This window comes from Salvelinus fontinalis, chromosome 6 (assembly GCF_029448725.1).
Source record: "Salvelinus fontinalis isolate EN_2023a chromosome 6, ASM2944872v1, whole genome shotgun sequence".
NCBI lineage: Eukaryota > Metazoa > Chordata > Actinopteri > Salmoniformes > Salmonidae > Salvelinus > Salvelinus fontinalis.
In genome coordinates, this window is record NC_074670.1 from 63,870,027 (window position 1) to 63,892,831 (window position 22,805).

Consider the following 22,805-nt stretch of genomic DNA (forward strand, 5'->3'; position numbering starts at 1 on the left):
CTCTCCACACTATGGCTACATAGCTACAGTTAGACCCTGCTCTCTCCACACTGTGGCTACAGAGCTACAGTTAGACCCTGCTCTCTCCACACTGTGGCTACATAGTTACAGTTAGACCCTGCTCTCTCCACACTGTGGCTACATAGTTACAGTTAGACCCTGCTCTCTCCACACTGTGACTACATAGCTACAGTTAGACCCTGCTCTCTCCACACTGTGACTACATAGCTACAGTTAGACCCTGCTCTCTCCACACTGTGGCTACATAGCTACAGTTAGACCCTGCTCTTTCTCTCCACACTATGGCTACATAGCTACAGTTAGACCCTGCTCTCTCCACACTGTGGCTACAGAGCTACAGTTAGACCCTGCTCTCTCCACACTGTGGCTACATAGTTACAGTTAGACCCTGCTCTCTCCACACTGTGGCTACATAGTTACAGTTAGACCCTGCTCTCTCCACACTGTGACTACATAGCTACAGTTAGACCCTGCTCTCTCCACACTGTGACTACATAGCTACAGTTAGACCCTGCTCTCTCCACACTGTGGCTACATAGCTACAGTTAGACCCTGCTCTCTCCACACTGTGGCTACATAGCTACAGTTAGACCCTGCTCTCTTGCAACACTGTGGCTACATAGCTACAGTTAGACCCTGCTCTCTCCACACTGTGGCTACATAGCTACAGTTAGACCCTGCTTTCTTGCAACACTGTGGCTACATAGCTACAGTTAGACCGTGCTCTCTCCACACTGTGGCTACATAGCTACAGTTAGACCCTGCTCTCTCCACACCGTGGCTACATAGCTACAGTTAGACCCTGCTCTCTCCACACTGTGACTACATAGCTACAGTTAGACCCTGCTCTCTCCACACTATGGCTACATAGCTACAGTTAGACCCTGCTCTCTCCACACTGTGGCTACATAGTTACAGTTAGACCCTGCTCTCTCCACACTGTGGCTACATAGTTACAGTTAGACCCTGCTCTCTCCACACTGTGGCTACATAGTTACAGTTAGACCCTGCTCTCTCCACACTGTGGCTACATAGCTACAGTTAGACCCTGCTCTCTTGCAACACTGTGGCTACATAGCTACAGTTAGACCCTGCTCTCTCCACACTGTGACTACATAGCTACAGTTAGACCCTGCTCTCTCCACACTATGGCTACATAGCTACAGTTAGACCCTACTCTCTCCACACTGTGGCTACATAGCTACAGTTAGACCCTACTCTCTCCACACTGTGGCTACATAGCTACAGTTAGACCCTGCTCTCTCCACACTGTGACTACATAGCTACAGTTAGACCCTGCTCTCTTGCAACACTGTGACTACATAGTTAGTTAGACCCTGCTCTCTTGCAACACTATGGCTACATAGCTACAGTTAGACCCTGCTCTCTTGCAACACTGTGGCTACATAGCTACAGTTAGACCCTGCTCTCTCCACACTGTGGCTACATAGCTACAGTTAGACCCTGCTCTCTCCGCACTGTGACTACATAGCTACAGTTAGACCCTGCTCTCTCCGCACTGTGACTACATAGCTACAGTTAGACCCTGCTCTCTCTGCACTGTGACTACATAGTTACAGTTAGACCCTGCTCTCTACACACTGTGACTACATAGCTACAGTTAGACCCTGCTCTCTCCACACTGTGGCTACATAGCTACAGTTAGACCCTGCTCTCTCCACACTGTGGCTACATAGCTACAGTTAGACCCTGCTCTCTCCACACTGTGGCTACATAGCTACAGTTAGACCCTGCTTTCTCCACACTGTGGCTACATAGCTACAGTTAGACCCTGCTCTCTTGCAACACTGTGGCTACATAGCTACAGTTAGACCCTGCTCTCTCCACACTGTGGCTACATAGCTACAGTTAGACCCTGCTCTCTCTCTCCACACTGTGACTGCATAGCTACAGTTAGACCCTGCTCTCTACACACTGTGACTACATAGCTACAGTTAGACCCTGCTCTCTCCACACTGTGGCTACATAGCTACAGTTAGACCCTGCTCTCTCTCTCCACACTGTGACTACATAGTTACAGTTAGACCCTGCTCTCTCTCTCCACACTGTGACTACATAGTTACAGTTAGACCCTGCTCTCTCTCTCCACACTGTGACTACATAGCTACAGTTAGACCCTGCTCTCTCTCTCCACACTGTGACTACATAGTTACAGTTAGACCCTGCTCTCTCTCTCCACACTGTGACTACATAGCTACAGTTAGACCCTGCTCTCTCTCTCCACACTGTGACTACATAGTTACAGTTAGACCCTGCTCTCTCTCTCCACACTGTGACTACATAGTTAGTTAGACCCTGCTCTCTCCACACTGTGGCTACATAGTTACAGTTAGACCCTGCTCTCTCTCTCCACACTGTGACTACATAGCTACAGTTAGACCCTGCTCTCTCTCTCCACACTGTGACTACATAGTTACAGTTAGACCCTGCTCTCTCTCTCCACACTGTGGCTACATAGTTAGTTAGACCCTGCTCTCTCCACACTGTGGCTACATAGTTACAGTTAGACCCTGCTCTCTCCACACTGTGGCTACATAGCTACAGTTAGACCCTGCTCTCTACACACTGTGACTACATAGCTACAGTTAGACCCTGCTCTCTCCACACTGTGACTACATAGCTACAGTTAGACCCTGCTCTCTCTCTCCACACTGTGACTACATAGCTACAGTTAGACCCTGCTCTCTCTCTCCACACTGTGACTACATAGTTACAGTTAGACCCTGCTCTCTCCACACTGTGGCTACATAGTTGCAGTTAGACCCTGCTCTCTCCACACTGTGGCTACATAGTTGCAGTTAGACCCTGCTCTCTCCACACTGTGACTACATAGCTACAGTTAGACCCTGCTCTCTCCACACTGTGGCTACATAGCTACAGTTAGACCCTGCTCTCTCTCTCCACACTGTGACTACATAGTTACAGTTAGACCCTGCTCTCTCCACACTGTGACTACATAGCTACAGTTAGACCCTGCTCTCTCTCTCCACACTGTGACTACATAGTTACAGTTAGACCCTGCTCTCTCCACACTGTGGCTACATAGTTACAGTTAGACCCTGCTCTCTCTCTCCACACTGTGACTACATAGTTACAGTTAGACCCTGCTCTCTCTCTACACACTGTGACTACATAGGTACAGCTACACCCAGACGTCTTTGGCATCTCTGCAAAGATTGTGCCACTTATTTTCTCAGACGGGCATTGCAGACATGAAGAACCCTGCCTTAAAGATGACAGAATGGTTTGATTCTTGTGCCCTTTGTGACCTTTTCAATTAACATTTTCCAGTTATTAGTGTAAAATGCTTAAGATTCTGGCTCTAGGTCTTTTGACATTGTCCCAATATATTGAAGCCTTGCTCGTTGGCACCTTAGTCTGCCCTTGGTTGAAATGTCCAAAGATCAACTCTGAAAGAGAGCGGCTCGCCAGTTGGGCTGGTCTGTGATTCACTGACCCCTCTCCTGGTCAGAGGAATAAGGCAACCTCACAGAGACTTTACACACAAATAGAGAACTTTATTTTCACAGGACATATGAGATAGATGTGGTTCTGTACAGAGAAGAGATATGAATAAATATATTGTTCATAATAAACGTAGCATGAGAATGGAGTAATAGAACAATAACAAGATGTACTGTATAAGGAGATGGTGGCATAAGCAAAGGACTGTATAACATAGCAACAACTAGCAACATTAACCAATAGTAAATCAATTACATCCCTCACTGTCCATGCTATCCATCTCTCTTGTCCGCTTGGAGAGAGAATGAAGAGGCTCTGACCTGAGCAGGCAGAAGGACTGTCACGTGTCCTGCCTCCTAGCAACATCCCTAGCAACCTACTGGTAGAAGGTAGCAGAGGACACTGGGAGTTTGGGGAGACCGTATATGATACCCTAGTTTCTCTGACACCATCTGGGGATGGTTTGAGTGAGCTACATGACGTTCTGAAACTCACAGGCCAGGGAATTCAAATATAATAGAATTATTCATCGATTTTTACAGCACAACTCGCCCTAACAATCTTGTCTTTGACTGGATAGGAAGTCGATGTTTCTGCACTGTTTTGCACAAATTCCCCAATAGTTTGAAATGTTTAAAGCAAAAAGAATGTTGAATTACTGTACTTCTATTCATGCTACACTATGGAGTTTGGGGAAATTAGTTTGAGAAGAGTATTTTATGCCGACTAAGTTATATTTAATTCCTATTGTTAATTCAACCCTCAGGCTACATTTGCTCTCCAGATTCACCTTAATATTATCTCCCTCCCTCCCCCTGCTCTCCCTCCCTCCCTTCCTCTCTTCTCTCTCTCTCTCTGCCAGCGTCGACTTGGAGATGCAGCTAAGAAAGCCATAGGGAAGCTGACAACCAGGACAGTGAAGAAAGGGGACAAGGTAAACCTGCCGGCACTATTTCTTGTTCATGTCACCCCCTGTCCAACAACTTAGTAACTTTCTCAACCATGTATTGCCATTTTTCCATGCTCTCTAGAGATATGGGATTGAGCCTTTCCAGAAATTGAGAATATCCAGTCTAGTTGATCTTGGTCCATAATCCAGCCTTGTCTGACTGATGTTAGGAAGAGACGATAAATACATTTCTGCCTGTACAAACCAAGACATTCCTCCCAATACCCATTCACGCTGTCCTTTCTTGGCTCTTCTTCTCTTCCGGACCAATGGTTGGTTGAAGGTTCACCATTAGTAATATGGCTTCTGCCATGTTTCTCTCGCTAATCAAGTCCTTCCAGGAATGGTGGCCCTGAAGGATCTGACACAAGGACGTTTATTATCGTATTAGGCTTTCTTCTTTATTTATGCCCCTCACCTCGAAAAGGGTTTACAGCTCCGAATGAGGTTGTCAAAGGTGATGGATGAGTGTATGGATGGACGGACGGAAGTGTCTGCTTAAACACGGTCTTTTTAGGTGATTGGAGACAAGCTGGCTGCAGCCATACGTGTCAAAGGAGAGAATTGATTTATTGATCGAGGGATCTTGCACTCTTGTGAATGTTAAATACAAACTCTGCTTGTGTTCGTAATTCAAATATTCCAGAATATGTGGTTGGTAGTCAACGTGTGTAACCAGAACAACTAAACAAAGACGAACGATTCAAATCCTTTCTAAATCCCCCTATAGTAACACCAGATGCATTTCTTACAATGATACATGCAATAAATGGTAGAAATGCCATCTGTCTGAAAAAGTGAAATGCTAGTGATGTGTAACGGAGGTTCTTAGAGTGTCTCCAGTGAAGAAGAGTGTCAGGGCTGACGGGGCTCGGAGAAGGGGAGAGCGGGTTGGTCCTCTCCGTCCGGCCCCTCTCCTCTGAGCCCTCGTCAAGGTCAGACAGGTCTCTGTTCATGAATAAACCATGGGCCTTGGAGTGTGCCGCAGAAATTGAAACCTCCCATCTGGAGGAAGTCCGCCGGGAGTGATTGACCTCACTGAGCCGGATGTCACGCTTGGATATTGGGGAGCAGAAGGATAAAAGGGAGGGGGGAGAAGATAGGCACTAAGGGGCCAAGGCTCTTGGTAGATAATACAGCCTGTTACAGTGATGACGGATATGACAACAGGCTACAGTGTCACTGGTCACAAATAACCAACCAGTTTCAGGCCACGACGTCCCTCTGGACAATAAATGATGTTAACCTTGCCCATGCTTGATGACTTTGGACGTAAGAGCCCTTATGACTGAGTGGAAGGAGGGTTTGGGAGAAACAGCGACAACCGTGTGATAGCTCTTCCCCTGCTGTAACACAATGGCGAGCTCCTGCCATAACCATCGACAGCCGACAAGGACTGATTGCGTAACAAGCTGCAGTCGAGAGCTAATTACATTATACCTGATACTGTCGGGATACAATACGAAGCATTCTAAGCCAGTATGTTTGGCTGCCCTTCCCTTATCTTTACAACCTTTTATATGGTTATTACAGCGAACGCATAAATTCACTATTTGTGGACCCATGTGGGAACCAAAGCTGTAACTCTGGAGTTATGAGCAACATGCTCCAACCAATTGAGCCATCACTTCTACTGTGTATCAGAAATTCATGTAGCAGCATTCACTGCATCTCTAACATGTTGCGGCTGCTATGGACTGTTAAACTAATGACCTTCATAGCATAATTAAACATTATTGCTCAGCTGGAGGGCCATTTCCTTCATAGACCAACAATAACACCATTGTCCAGCTCAATCAAAACGGAAGCGCTGTTGTTCAATTGATTGAAATACCAGTGCCAACATTAAAAGGTCAGCGCTGTCACCTATTTTACCAGTCCCTAAGACATGGGCCAGGCCTCTGTCAACTCCATCTCTATCAACACTGACGCTGGTCAACTCCGGGAGCACTTCACCACATTCAATAGTGCACTGGTCAGCTCCGTAACCCATGTGTCACAGTCCATATAGGACACATTCAGGCCGCGTCAGGGACTATTCCATCACATCCGTAGCCAACTGATAACACATCAGTTCCGTCTCATAGTCCAAAGTTATACTTGTGGTGGTGAGAGACACTTCTCTGCCCTTCCACAACCCCAGTCATCCGCGGGCCCTACAAAGCTCAGATTCTGCCATCATGAAAATCTGCCATTAGTGACACAGATCTGCTTTATTTTAGCCGAAGCCTATTTCACACACGGCCTGGTCTGTGCTGTGTGCTTTGGCCTCATTCTGTGCCAGCAGCCTCTGTAGAGGACAACATTCATATTTAATCAGGCAGCCATTTACAGCAGCTTGCCTCGCTCACAGTAACAGGAAGTCAGGGTTGGGGGGGAAATGGAGCAGACTCCCCAGGGTCTTAAAACTGGTCTACTGCCCCTCCCCCACTAGGTCAGATGGGCCTCAGTACTATGTTTTTGTCCTCTGTATCTCTGCATGGCGACCTGGTACGGATCACTATCTGTTCTATACAACCTGTCAGACTTGAGCAGAACTCCCATACCCAGAACTCCCATACCCAGAACTCCCATACCCAGGAGTACTTGTCACTGCTCTTCCAATTTTGCATAGCCCTTTCTAAATGGTTTAGTCGGTTGGAACAAAATTAGAGAGAATGGAATCTTAAGCACTTAAAAATTTCTAACATATTGTGTGATATATATATCTCAACAGTGAAGAGGCGACTCCGGGATGCTGGCCTTCTAGGCAGAGTTGCAAAGAAAAAGCCATATTTCAGACTGGCCAATAAAAATAATAGATTTAGATGGGAAAAAGAACAGACACTGGACAAAGGAACTCGGAGAAAGGAACCCGGAGTCGCCTCTTCACTGTTGACGTTGAGACTGGTGTTTTGCGGGTACTATTTAATGCTGCCAGTTGAGGACTTGTGAGGCATCTGTTTCTCAAACTTTCTCCTCTTTCTATTCTGGTTAGAGACAGCTTGCGCTGTTCTGTGTAGGGAGTAGTACACAGCGTTGTACAAGATCGTCAGTTTCTTGGCAATTTCTTGCATGGAATAGTCTTCATTTCTCAGAACAAGAATAGACTGATGAGTTTCAGAATAAAGGTCTTTGTTTCTGGCCATTTTGAGTTTGTAATCAAACCCACAAATGCTGTTGCTCCAGATACTCAAGTAGTCTAAAGAAGGCCAGTTTTATTGCTTCTTTAATCTGGTTTTCAGCTGTGCTAACATAATTGCAAAAGGGTTTTCTAATGATCAATTAGCCTTTTAAAATTATAAACTTGGATTAGCTAACACAACGTGCCTTAGGAACTCAGGAGTGATGGTTGCTGATAAAGGCCTCTGTATGCCTATGTAGATATTCTATTAAAAATCAGCTGTTTCCAGCTCCAATAGTCATTTACAACATTAACAATATCTACACTGTATTTCTGATAAATGTTACGTTATTTTAATGGACAAAAAAATGTGCTGTTATTTCAAAAACAAAGACATTTCTATATGACCCCAAACTTTTGAACAGTTGTGTGTATGTAGGTATATGTTTGTGTGTGTGTGTGTGTGTGTACAGTCAGCACATACATGTCGGACTAGGCTAGTGTTCCCAGGCATGACTAGAGAGATGACAGGTCTGTGTTGTCTCAGTTCTTCCTGGCGTATCGATCGGTTCCTCCCTGTTCGCTTGGCACCGCGTGCTAATTCAGTCCCCGGCCAGGCGGGGCTGGGCAACCGTCTGTCCTTGTGCACCTCTGTGGCAGCTTCTCTACTGTCAGCAGAGATGGTTAGCCACCCTCCATAAATAACACAGCATTGATTACATCTCTCTGTCTGTCTCTCTCTCTCACACACATTCTCTCTTTATCAAACAGTTCTCTTTCTTTCTCTCCATCACACTTTTCTGCCATCCGTCTTTCAATCTATCACTCCCTCTTTCCTTCTTTCCTTATTTCCTTCCTTGGCTCTGCACCTCTCTTGTCATGCTTTGAGTCATCGCCCTCTATCGCTGTCTTTCACTCCCTCTCCCTTTACCTCTTTGCCCCTTTCACACCTCTTCTTCTCTCCTCTCTTCCCACCTTCCCTTCTCTCTCTTCCTCATATGGCATACTTAAGCATGACACCTTGTGATGGACATGCCAGGGCAGTCAGTCAGTCAGACGTGCCGCCACCTGCCGTGGTGATGGGTGTGGTTGACACGGCAACGTGGCCATCAGTTCCATCCCTGACATGCTGATTCAACAAGAGTACTCTACTTAATTGTACTCTGTATACTGAACATGTTTCCCCTACCATTATGTTCCTTTACACAGGCAGCCAACCCTACAATAATATAAAATGTTCAGTCCCAGCCCTGCTGGATGTCTAATGGGTATTGATGTCTCTCCAAACAAACATTCAAGAGGAAACACTGACCATGTTTGGCACTGCACCTCAGCCTGTTGAACAAACCAGCTATTTATCATCTGGTTGAAAGTGAATATGAATTGTCAAAAGTAAAATGTCTGATTGTCACTGTTCTTCCTCAGTAATAGATTGCGTTCTGTTCATTGTAGCTGTCTGACACTGACTGGCCTGTTCTGTTTGTCTTCTGTGCTGCAGGAAACGGACCCGGACTTCAACCACTGCGCCGTGTGCATCGAGGGATACCAGCTCAACGACGTGGTCCGCATCCTGCCCTGCAAGTGAGTGTGTGTGTGTGTGTGTGTGTGTGTGTGTGTGTGTGTGTGTTTGGTGGGTTGACTGTGTGTGTGTGTGTGTGTTTGGTGGGTTGACTGTGTGTGTACCTATATACATCCTAAGCTAGGAGTGTGGGACAGCCGGACACAGCCCTTGTGGCTCTTACACGCAACAAACTCTCACTCGGATTCGGAATACAACATGTCCGCCATCCACTCATTCTCAATGTCACACCATCCACTTACATCCCCTCCCTCCTCTCCTTCCCTCCCTCCTCTCCTTCCCCCCTCTCCTTCCCTCCCTCCCTCCCTCCGAAGTGCGTTTCTACCCCTCCCTGAAGTTTCTCCTCCTGTCTGAGGCAATCTCCACACCCATCCGTCACATGGCGCCCTTTCCTTTCCTTCCCTCCCTCCTCACCCCCCCCATCAGATCCGTCTCACACCTTTCCTGCTGATCTGCTCAGTGGGACGACTGCACTGACGCACATCAGACTAGACCAGAAACACATCTCCCCACAGTTCAGCCATAGTTAATTTGCACATATTAAGATGTGTCACACCACCAATAAGAAAAGGTAGAAAGTTAATACTGTATTTCTGCAGGTGAGGTGACAAATCTTAAACCATAAAAACCTTGATACAATAGGAGGAGTCTTTACTACCTGTCAATCACCTCTGGTTTGACCATTTGGGTCTGATTTAGGATCAGTTGTAGAACACACACATACAGCGTGTTGGTTTAGTGGATCACTATGCTGTACAAAGGAAGTGGAAAATGTAATGTCAGTGAGTTGACATTTAAGCTCTTGCCAGGAAAAAGGAGCAAGAGGGAGGGAAAAGAAGATGGAGTTACAGAAAGTAACAGACCAGAGGAGGTATTGGAAGAAAAAAAGAAGAATTATAACGAGCACAGGAAGGAGGGAAGGTGAGAGAGTGTGACAGAGGTAGAGAGAAAAGAGAGTTGTTCTCTAGCTAAATGGAGTCTGGTCTGTTTTGGAAACACAGACACTATCAAGCCTGTCTTGTCTCGCAGCACACTGTGAGTCATAACCCCTGCTAGGTAGCTCCGGCTATATTTAGATCCAGTGCTGCCAAATGACTTGCACCCACAAACACACACACTTCCTCTTCCCCTGACACACACATACACATACAGTTGAAGTCGGAAGTTTACATACACTTAGGTTGGAGTCATTAAAACTCGTTTTTCAACCACTCCACAAATTTCTTGTTACAAACTTTAGTTTTGGCAAGTCGGTTAGGACATCTACTTTGTGCATGACACAAGTAATTCTTTCCAACAATTGTTTACAGACAGATTATTTCACTTATAATTCACTGTATCACAATTCCAGCAGGTCAGAATTTTACATACACCAAGTTGACTCTGCCTTTGCACAGCTTGAAAAATTCCAGAAAATTATGTTATGGCTTTAGAAGCTTCTAATAGGCTAATTGACATAATTTTTGTCAATTGTAGGTGTACCTGTGAATGTATTTCAAGGCCTACCTTCAAACTCAGTGCCTCTTTGCTTGACATCATGGGAAAATCTAAAGAAATCAGCCAAGACCTCAGAAACATTTGTAGTGCCTCAGGACTACCTGGCATGATGACTCCTTGCTGTCCCCAGTCCACCTGGCCTTGCTGCTGCTCCAGTTTCAACTGTTCTGCCTGCGGCTATGGAACCCTGACCTGTTCACCGGACGTGCTACCTGTCCCAGACCTGCTGTTTTCAACTCTCTAGAGACAGCAGGAGCAGTAGAGATACTCTCAATGGTCGGCTATGAAAAGCCAACTGACATTTACTCCTGAGGTGCTGACTTGCTGCACCCTCGACAACTACTGTGATTATTATTATTTGACCATGCTGGTCATTTATGAACATTTGAACATCTTGGCCATGTTCTGTTATAATCTCCACCCGGCACAGCCAGAAGAGGACTGGCCACCCCTCATAGCCTGGTTCCTCTCTAGGTTTCTTCCTAGGTTTTGGCCTTTCTAGGGAGTTTTTCCTAGCCACCGTGCTTCTACACCTGCATTGCTTGCTGTTTCGGGTTTTAGGCTGGGTTTCTGTACAGCACTTTGAGATATCAGCTGATGTAAGAAGGGCTATATAAATACATTTGATTTGATCCACAAGTCTGGCTAATCCTTGGGAGCAATTACCAAATGCCTGAAGGTACCACGTTCATCTGTACAAACAATAGTACGCAAGTATAAACACCATGGGACCATGCAGCCGTCATACCGCTCAAAAAGGAGACGCGTTCTGTCTCCTAGAGATGAACGTACTTTGGTGCAAAAAGTGCAAATCAATCCCAGAACAACAGCAAAGGACCTTGTGAAGATGCTGGAGGAAACGGGTACAAAAGTATCTATATCCACAGTAAAGCGAGTCCTATATTGACATAACCTGAAAGGCTGCTCAGCAAGGAAGAAGCCAATGCTCCAAAACAGCCATAAAAAAAGCCAGGAGGCCGGAGGTGAACAGCCTGGGATCGAACCCAAGGTCTGTAGTGACGCCTCAAGCACTGCGGTGCAGTGCCTTAGACCGCTGCACCACTCAGGAAGCCCTAGCTATCTTTTTTATTTATCCGTTATTTTACCAGGTAAGTTGACTGAGAACACATTCTCTTTTACAGCAACGACCTGGGGAATAGTTACAGGGGAGAGGGGGATGAATGAGCCAATTGTAGACTGGGGATTATTAGGTGACCATGATGATTTTGAGGGCCAGATTGGGAATTTAGCCAGGACATTGGGGTTAACACCCCTACTCTTATGATAAGTGCCATGGGATCTTTAATGACCTCAGAGAGTCAGGACACCCGTTTTAACGTCCCATCCGAAAGACTGCACCCCACACAGGGCAGTGGGATATTTTTTAGACCAGAGGAAAGAGTGCCTCCTACTGGCCCTCCAACACCACTTCCAGCAGCATCTGGTCTCCCATCCAGGGACTGACCAGGACCAACCCTGCTTAGCTTCAGAAGCAAGCCAGCAGTGGGATGCAGGGTGGTATGCTGCTGGCTATTCATCTTAAGATGAATGCACTAACTGTAAGTCACTCTGGATAAGAGAGTCTGCTAAATGACTCAAATGTAAATGTTTAGTTTGGCCCAACTGACACAAGGACGATGTACCCACTCCTTCCTCAGACCAGTTCAGTCCAGATCAGATATCAGAAATGTAAACGGGCCGTCTACCATTAATGCTCTCCATCCATCCTGCTTATCCAGTCTCTGTCAAAGAGGAGCAATCAGAGAGGCTTGGAGAAAGGGAAGTGAAGAACACAGGTCCTTCCTATGAGGCAAAAAGGGCAAGACTTCATATACAGTATTACCTCGTCCTCACAGAAGGTGTGGACGTGCTGATAGTCGGGCTAGCGTTAAATGAAGTTGAAAAGTCAGAGGTGTCTGAGCAGGGCTCTCCAGATCGCCTTCCCTCCAGGACATCTACAGCACCCGGTGTCACACGAAGGCCAATAAGACCACAGCCACCCGAGCCACGGCCTGTTTACCCCACTACCATCTAGAAGGAAGAGACTGTACATGTTCATCAAAGCTGAGACCGAGAGACTGATAACCAGGCCATCAGATTGTTAAACAGTCATCACTAGCCGGACTCCACCCAATACCCTGCCCTGAACTTAGTCACAGTTACTAGCCGGCTACCACCCGGTACTCTACCCTGCACCTTAGAGACTGCTGCCCTATGTACATAGTCATTGAACACTGGTCACTTTAATAATGTTTACATACTGTTTCACCCACTTTACATGTATATACTGTATTCTAGTCAATGCTCATCCTATATAACTACTGCTGTGTGCACACCTTTTCTAATCATATATTGTCCATAATGTCTATACACACCATCAAATACAGAGAGATTTGTATTCCAGACACTGACATTGCTCGTTCTGATATTTCTTCATTTACATTTTTTTATTTATTTGTGTGTGTTGTATTGTTTGTTACTACTGCACTGTTAGAGCTAGAAACATAAGCATTTTGTTGCATCTGCGATAAATTAAGCAAAATATGTGTACGCGACCAATAAAATGATTTGATTTGACATCGTTGCAACTGATTTTAAACATTTTTTTTTGCCTCAGGCCTCAACCTGCTATTATTTAATTAGGTGAAAGACATGCAATGCACAATAATCATTCTCTCAGAACTACTGCATACATAAGTGTCAGTCTACCTAAAGAGCTAATTTCTGTTTGCAATCCATAGGTAGGCTAATTACAGATTTGGAGTAACCTGTGCAGTTGACTGGTCATGTTAGTAGTACCAAAATGTACCTTTTGATTTGTGCCCTTCATCAGGTATGTGGTTTTAGGGCACACTGCAATGATACCAAGATGGACATGATCCTGATGGTAAACGCAGAGAGAGAGAGAGAAAGAACAATGGAGAGGCAGAGCGAGAGAGAGAACAATGGAGAGGCAGAGAGAGAGAGAACAATGGAGAGGCAGAGAGAGAGAGAACAATGGAGAGGCAGAGAGAGTGAGAGAACAATGGAGAGGCAGAGAGAGCAAGAGAGAACAATGGAGAGGCAGAGAGAAAGAGCGAGAGAGAACAATGGAGAGGCAAAGAGAGAGAGCGAGTGAGAACAATGGAGAGGCAGAGAGAGTGAGAGAGAACAATGGAGAGGCAGAGAGAGCAAGAGAGAACAATGGAGAGGCAGAGAGAAAGAGCGAGAGAGAACAATGGAGAGGCAAAGAGAGAGAGGTGAACATGGCTGTTTATGTAGAGTGGAGTTTATCGGTCCTTATCACGTGTGTGCATACTGCATCCTCTGTGTTCATACTGTATCTCTGAACACCAATCCCTCTGGTGCCTCCCTTAAGTACACGCTGCTATCCCCAATCAATAACTAAAAGCATTGAAGTAAGGGAGTACACTTGACCTGCCATCAGCCATTCAATTTGTCTCTACATTTAATATCAGTCTATAGGACAATGTCTTGTCAATAGAGGGATGATTTTCTGGTCAGACTTGAATGGACTGACAGGCAGGCTGGCTGGCAGGCAGTCAGACAGGAAGACAGACAGCCAGGCAGGTAGGCAAGCGGACAAATATTTTAAATGCCGTAACATGCCATCTGGATAAACCGAACATACCAACCAAGACGGGAACAACAAACATAAGTATCTCGGTATGTTGTTGTTGTTGTTCTGTGATGGCATCTGTTATAGTATCTAATAGGTATCTACCCGTCTGTCCGACTGTCATTTTGTTCTCTGTTTTTACTCTGCTCTAAGAAAGAGTGTGTTTACTATGGCACCCTATTCCCTATAGAGTGCGCTACATTTGACCAGAGCCCAATGGGCCTTCTGGGATGCAGGCAAAGACTGTGAGCGGAATCTTTTCCGGACTGGAGTGTCTCACTTACAGCATACACATACAGACAGACTGACTTTACATCAGTCACACACACATTTACACTGTCAAACAATCACACAAACTACTACACAAGCTCACCCTTTGACACATTCCCAAACACTATCACACTGGTTATATAAACAGACATGCACGCACACACACACACACAATCAAAGCTTATTGACACACACACACACACACACACACACACATGCTTATCCAAGTATCACTACAATCACAGCTTATCCAAAAGTCTCTCTCTTGCAGGACTGCTTCTTACTGCCCACTGACTTTCTCCCCAAGCCATTGTATGGTAAACAGACTCATCATTAATGTATGGAGCCCTTGTTTTCTGTGCCCCCCTTGAAAGAAAGTAAAGCATTGGTAGAGGGCCGCTGCAAGTGGCTTCGATAAGGAACAGAACATACCCAGGAAATGCCCGGCCATGTTAGACAGGCACTTAACAGAATCAACATGCACTTTTATGTTTGTCCTTAGGAATCGGCGGTTAAGTATTTTCTATTATGCATGGTTGGTACTGGCACTTAAGGATTTGTTCTTTAGCGATGATGTAATGGGGTTTTGTATTGTTTTATGGATGCTCATCATGAGGATCTTTTAATGTTGAAATGATTTATGCACCATGCTTTTGATAAAGCCATTAAGCAGTTAAGGTTAGTGATATATTATGAGGTAGGCAAGACAAGCTACAGTAAATCTGGTCCTAATGGTCCTTTTGAAGTGCATTGAAACTGGCAGCCCGGCATCATATACAAATAGGGAGCAGAAAGCTATCTCAAACATGAAGTTTCTCTCAGATCCACAATGGCTGTCTTGTGTCATGACGGACAGACAATGTCAACCTTGTGTCCAAGTTGCGCCACAATGATCACTGTGTCTTAAAGAGTGACTCGTTTCGGTAACACTTTATAATAAGGTCCCTTAATAAACCATTTATTAACAGGTTGTAAAGAGTTGACTTACCATTTATGAATCGTTGTTGCTACATTTGTAAATGTCAGTGAGCAATCTCTTAAGTCTTGTTTTATTCTTTTTTCTATTTTAGGATACCCATTAGCTGTTGCTGAAGCAGCAGTTACACTTCCTGGGGTCCACATTTATACATTTTATTTATAAATACTATTTTAAGTAAACTGCCTTTTTCATCAGCATGCTAGCTTAGCATTAGCAAGCCTAGCATGCTGACGAGAAAGACAGTTCAACTAAAATAGTGTTTATAAATGCATAATTGACTATTTAGAGATTGCTTATTGACATTTACAAATGTAGGAATAATGATTCAGAAAGGGTAAGTCAACTGTTTATAAGTGGTTTATTACAGGACTTTAATAAAGTGTTATATTTACTCTTTCATACTCTAGGCCCTCCTTGTCAGCTCAAACAGAGCGGTCATTGTGCAATCGCAGGACGTAAAGGGGCCATGTCTGTCTTTGAAGAGTCGCATATAGGCTGTTGTGGGGCTGGTTTGTGGAGGTGGTTTCCTGCTCTTCAACCGTGTTCTTTGTTTCTGTGTCTCTCTGCACAGGCATGTCTTCCATAAGCTGTGTGTGGACCCCTGGCTGAATGAGCACTGTACTTGTCCAATGTGTAAACTGAACATCCTCAAAGCTCTGGGCATCATGGTGAGTATTAGTGTAGTCAATATCTCAATGCCTTATCAGTAGAAATGTGTTAGAAGTCAGTATACAAATGTTATCCGGCAATGCCAGTACTCATTTAAAAAAAAATGTCATCAACTTCACAAACGACTCTTGACCCAAATAATGAGGAAAAAGATCATATATTGTCATCTTCTCAATTTACATGGTTGTTGATTAACAGTAGAATACAACAAAACCTGTGTTACGTTGTAGATTAAGGCGTTATTTCCCCAGATTGCCCTTCACATGCTGCTGCTCCCCATCATTGTGACAGACCATGTTCATCCTTGGGCGCGCTCAGTACGATGTAACGTTTTGGAACATTCAGATAGAAATAGGCTATGTAGAATAAGGAATCACATCAGCTTTATTCATGGAATTTCTATCTGCAACGTTTGAGAATGTTTTGCGCCTGAACATGGCCCAGGCAATTGCGTAACCATCTGTTTATGCCAGCTGTGTATGACCTCATCCGTAGTCCTAGTATTCCCCCTGCTGGTAAGTTATGGAACTATTGCTCAGACGTCAGAAACTAGTCAAACCAGGACTAAAGTGGTATCATCACATCTGATGAGCTGCTACAAGAGCTATTTTCTCTGAAGCTAAGTGTTTATGTTAAGGTCATGGTCAAAATCAGGGTCAGCGATCAGCATGAGTTAATACGACACAAATTAGACTGTCCTCTTACCCTTGTGTTTAACCAATAGCCATACCATTCCTCTAACCCTTGTGTTTAACCACTAGCCATAACATTCCTCTAACCGTTGTTTAACCACTAGCCATAACATTCCTCTAACCGTTGTGTTTAACCACTAGCCATAACATTCCTCTAACCCTTGTTTAAACTCTAGCAATAACATTCCTCTAACCGTCGTTTAACCACTAGCCATAACATTCCTCTAACCCTTGTTTAACCTCTAGCCATAACATTGCTCCAACCGTTATTTAACCACTAGCCATAACATTCCTCTAACCCTTGTGTTTAATCTCTAGCCATAACATTCCTCCAACCGTTGTTTAACCACTAGCCATAACATTCCTCTAACCCTTGTGTTTAACCTCTAGCCATAACATTCCTCTAACCGTTGTTTAACCACTAGCCATAACATTCCTCCAATCGTTATTTAACCACTAGCCATAACATTCCTCCAATCGTTATTTAACCACTAGCCATAACATTCCTCTAACCGTTGTTTAACCACTAGCCATAACATTCATCTAACCCTTGTGTTTAACCACTAGCCATAACATTCCTCTAACCGTTGTTTAACCACTAGCCATAAAATTCCTCTAACCCTTGTGTTTAACCACTAGCCATAACATTCCTCTAACCCTTGCGTTTAACCACTAGCCATAACATTCCTCTAACCCTTGTGTTTAATCTCTAGCCATAACATTCCTCCAACTGTTGTTTAACCACTAGCCATAACATTCCTCTAACCCTTGTGTTTAACCACTGGCCATAACATTCCTCTAACCCTTGTGTTTAACCTCTAGCCATAACATTCCTCTAACCGTTGTTTAACCACTAGCCATAACATTCCTCTAACCGTTGTTTAACCACTAGCCATAACATTCCTCCAATCGTTATTTAACCACTAGCCATAACATTCCTCTAACCGTTGTTTAACCACTAGCCATAACATTCATCTAACCCTTGTGTTTAACCACTAGCCATAACATTCCTCTAACCGTTGTTTAACCACTAGCCATAACATTCCTCTAACCCTTGTGTTTAACCACTAGCCATAACATTCCTCTAACCGTTGTGTTTAACCTCTAGCCATACCATCACGCTAACCCTTGTGTTTAACCACTAGACATAACATTCCTCTAACCTTTGTTTAACCTCTAGCCATAACATTCCTCTAACCGTTGTTTAACCTCTAACCATAACATTCCTCTAACCGTTGTTTAACAACTAGCCATAACATTCCTCCAACCATCGTTTAACCACTAGCCATAACATTCCTCTAACCGTTGTTTAACCTCTAGCCATAACATTCCTCTAACCCTTGTTTAACCACTAGCCATAACATTCCTCTAACCCTTGTGTTTAACCTCTAGCCATAACATTCCTCTAACCCTTGTGTTTAACCTCTAACCATAACATTCCTCTAACCGTTGTTTAACAACTAGCCATAACATTCCTCCAACCATCGTTTAACCACTAGCCATAACATTCCTCTAACCGTTGTTTAACCTCTAGCCATAACATTCCTCTAACCGTTGTTTAACAACTAGCCATAACATTCCTCCAACCATCGTTTAACCACTAGCCATAACATTCCTCTAACCGTTGTTTAACGTCTAGCCATAACATTCCTCTAACCGTTGTTTAACAACTAGCCATAACATTCCTCCAACCATCGTTTAACCACTAGCCATAACATTCCTCTAACCGTTGTTTAACCACTAGCCATAACATTCCTCTAACCGTTGTTTAACCACTAGCAATAACATTCCTCTAACCCTTGTGTTTAACCACTAGCCATAACATTCCTCTAACCCTTGTGTTTACTCCCCTATCCCCTTTAGCCAAACCTACCGTGCGTGGACAACGTCGGCTTCGACATGGACCACAGGATAGGGCGCAGCCAGACGATGGCCAGCCAGCGGACAGCCCTAGTGGACCTGTCCAGTGAGACATCCATCAGCCTGGAGCCCCTGCAGCAAGGCCACCCTGGCACTGGACCCCAGATCCCCTCAGAGAGCGGAGAGCTCACCCCCCGCACCGGAGAGATCAACATCGCCGTCACCAGTAAGCAGCTTCCGCCTTGGACAACCTTTCTAGTCTCCAACTCAAGTTTAGATTTTATTTCAAATGACTTTCTTGATATGAAAGGTTACATTCAGCATTATATATTATATTATCATCAGAACACACTGTAACCTATGCACAGCAAGGAACTTAACCCTAATTGCTCCAGGGTCACCATTGATAATGGCAGACCCTGGCCGTGACCCCCCTCCGAGTGTGTCTCAGGGAGAGTTGGGATATGCAAAAAAAAAAAACATTTACAATTCACACATGCGTATAATGCACACTTGTATCTGTGTAAAATGGGACAAATATAAACATCCACCAAATGTATATAATTATTATGTAAGCTCGGAACATAGGAATAAATCAAATGTAGCCTTTTCATAGTTCACAAACTTAGTGAAGGCATTAGCCTCTGAAAAATGAAAGAAAAAAAAATATATATCTTGTTATGCTATTTAAATTAGGTAAAATTAGGTAAATCTAAACTAAACTAAAGGCAAAATTATCATTCTAAACCACTTGCACGCGCGCACACACACACACACTCAAAAGATAGATCCTAAATCCCTCCCTGCCCCTTTATCCCTCCCTTCACTAAAAGTGAGATTAGTTGTGTTCTGTTTTGTCAGCAAAAAGACAACCACTTTTAAAAGGATTTCACGACAACCTCTGGATCCTCTCCTGCTCTCTGTCTCTCTCTCTGTCTCTCTTTGTCTTCGACTCTGCATTTAGATTTCAGTCTCCTTTCACACTTTCCCTTGACCTTGGACACAGACACACACCCCCCCAGAGACTTGTCTCTTGTAGGTCACATTGCTCCCTGCACCCCCTCTGACTCCCCGCTGCCGCTGTCTGTTTAATCCATAATCCCTATCCAACTGATCCTAGCCCCAACCATGAGAAGGCAAAATGCACAACTGACCTAAGAGGACCTCTTGAACCACAATCTGTTTTACTGTGCATAACTATTAATGAAGGAGGGGAAGATGTGATTTCACAGCACTGCACCAAAAAAATAAGAACATGCACTGCAGTTATTATTGCAATACTACTACTTGTTTTTCGTTCTTTCACTTATAGCTAGTAATTATAAATCAGTAATGATGTGTGTCATGTGTTGCTGTCTTGCTATGTTGTTGTCTTAGGTCTCTCTTTATGTCGTGTTGTCTCTCTTGTTGTGATGTGTGTTTTGTCCTAGATTTATATTGTATTTATTTTTATCCCAGGCCCCCGTCTCCACAGGAGACGGTAGACCATCATTATAAATAAGAATTTGTTTTTAACTGACTTGCCTAGTTAAATAAAGGTTAAATAACTAAATTAAATAAAACATCAATTTGAATGAATAGCTGATCCTGTGAGTAGTTCATAATCTGAATAATAGTGAATAAGAGTTGCTAGATAACTCTTAGTACCTAAACCTGTTTCAGGATAGGCCTACTTTCATAAATTAATTGAAATCAGTCTTATATAAATCCACCCAATTTCTGCTGTTAGATAATGTGACCCAGGTTCCTCTCATTTCTGCTGTTAGATAATGTGACCTAGGTTCCTCTCATTTCTGCTGTTTGATAATGTGACCCAGGTTCCTCTCATTTCTGCTGTTTGATAATGTGACCCAGGTTCCTCTCATTTCTGCTGTTTGATAATGTGACCCAGGTTCCTTTCATTTCTGGTAAACCTCAAAGGTCTCCTATAGTGAAAGTTATGCCTGTTCTCTTTCAATGTGGACAATTTTACCTGACTTTTCTCAATTTAAAGAGACTGCACGTTACGTTAGTAACATGCAGTATAGATGGACCTAGATGTGCCTCGGTTTCTCCTTTTTGTCGCCGTTGGATGCGTCTGCAGTGTGGATGGCGTGCGGTGTGGATGTGTTTTGTGCCTGTGTGTACATAACTGTCTTTACGCTATGCCCATGCTTCCAGGTCTTTCTCTCCGGTCTTCAAGCTTGTCCTGGTGAATGTCTCCTTTCTCCTGCATCTCTCCGTGTCGCTCTCTGGATATTTATTTGGATCTTAAGGACGTCTTTTATTTATCTCTTCGTTTTCCTGACTTTTCTGCTGGATTTCAAAGAGGAAAGATCTTTTGTGTTTTCCTGTTTGGCCTCGTCGGTTTTTAACCCAATGCATGTTGGGCTGCAATGACCCCCCCCCCCCTCTTTCCTTTTATTGACAGAGGAGTGGTTTATAATCGCCAGCTTCGGCCTTCTCAGCACTCTCACTCTGTGCTTTATGATCATCAAGGCCACAGCCAGCTTCTCCAGCCCTGAGTGAGTACCACCATGTACTTCCAGAATTCAATACATTCAATATGTCTACTCCTTCATTACATTTCAATCAAGCCTATTGATAAAGCTTGAGTCACAGATTATTGTTGTCTATTTAATTTCTGCTTAACTAAGCCCGAATCCAGGGCTATACTTCTTGATTTGTGGATATCGGAAAATTGGCTCAACTCAGGCTACTTTGAACCATTGTCAAGACAATGGAGTTTGGATACAGTCCAGACAGATGCAAAACAGTCAGACTAGTATTCAAATGTGGCAAACTTCCATTTCCACGAATTTACTAAACTTGGATCGCAGCTAACATAAATCTAATAACAGCATAATTGTTTCAACTTCAGTACAGTATATGTGTACTGAAGTTAAGTACAGTTGACATGGGTACTGGCATGTATCTAATACAGAGAGAGTTTGAAAAGTAATGAAATATTGGATTGTGAATGTTTTCACATGAACTAAAAAGGATACTGTATAAAGTAACACGGAAGGCTCCATCCATCCCCTCTCAGACAAACTTCAAAAGTATTGGAGCTAAGTGCCTTAACACGAGAACATCATGGTTTAAAAGAAGATTAAAAGTATTTATGTTCAGATCAATTACATTCCCCTTCTCTGTTCCTACATGTCTTAATGCTCTGTCTTTCTTCTGCTACCTTTTCTAACATCGTTCCTTTTCTCTTCCAGCCTGGAGTGGGAGAAGTGAAGATGATCGCCTTATTGCCCCTCTCCATCCTTTCTCTGGTGGAGCCTCAATGTTGCCTTCTTCTGCCATATGTTTCTGTATTGTATTTTGAAAGCTTTTACGACTGTACTGGCTGAGCCTGGCTGTAATTGTTTTTAGTGGTTGTAATAGGGCAAAGCGCTTTGAGACATTAAATCTTCCCTCCTTTTGACTTGTTATGTTCTCTTTCATAATCAATACTTTCCGCGTGTGTGTGTGTTTCTATATTTAATGAAAGACACCTATCATTCTTGTGCTCCCAAACTAGACACAGCTCGCTACAGAAGGTTGAAGTTTCATGTTCTTCTTTGCTCATTCATGACCTTGACTTGAAAATACGCTATGACTGACCAGGTGAAAGGGATGATCCCTTATTGAAGTCACTTGTTAAATCCACTTCAATCAGGAAGGGGAGGAAACAGCTTAAAGAATCGATTAAGCCTTGAGACAATTGAGAAATGGATTGTGCATGTGTGACATTGAGGGTGAATGGGCAAGACAAAATATTTAAGTGCCTTTGAATGGGGTATGGTAGTAATATTGCAACTCAATACTAGGAAGGTGTTCCTAATGTTTGGTATACTGTGTATTTGGCTGTAATGCAGCACTATCCCCAGTAGGTGGCACTATTTCTTAGCGATTACAGTACAGGTCTATCCTCCCACATCAGATTCGTGTCAGTTCACAACTTCCACATATCTCTGCTTAGCTCTTGTTCAGGCTGGCCTGAATGATATTGATGATTAGTATGAATCAATGGGCGGTCTGCGTGATCTTCCATGTATCACTCTCTTGACTTGAGGTTGTATAGCATGTTGAGGATCTTTGAAGATTCACAATG

At 43.9% G+C, this 22,805-nt stretch overlaps 1 protein-coding gene across 4 annotated transcripts in view; it reads left to right on the forward strand.

Moving 5' to 3' along the window:
- Nucleotides 1-22,805, forward strand: part of LOC129858284 (E3 ubiquitin-protein ligase RNF130-like) — a 68,901-nt gene that overhangs the window by 43,695 nt on the left and 2,401 nt on the right. For 2 of the 4 annotated variants that reach the window (XM_055927414.1, XM_055927416.1), the window contains exons 5-10: nt 4,370-4,441; nt 9,058-9,140; nt 16,075-16,171; nt 18,728-18,950; nt 21,135-21,228; nt 21,928-22,136. In XM_055927414.1, coding sequence (XP_055783389.1) covers nt 4,370-4,441; nt 9,058-9,140; nt 16,075-16,171; nt 18,728-18,950; nt 21,135-21,228; nt 21,928-21,946 — 588 coding nt within the window. In that variant the 3' untranslated portion in view covers nt 21,947-22,136. Of the gene's footprint in view, nt 1-4,369; nt 4,442-9,057; nt 9,141-16,074; nt 16,172-18,727; nt 18,951-21,134; nt 21,229-21,927; nt 22,137-22,805 lie in introns of those variants that run through there. The other 2 variants (XM_055927415.1, XM_055927417.1) reach the window with 1 other exon arrangement.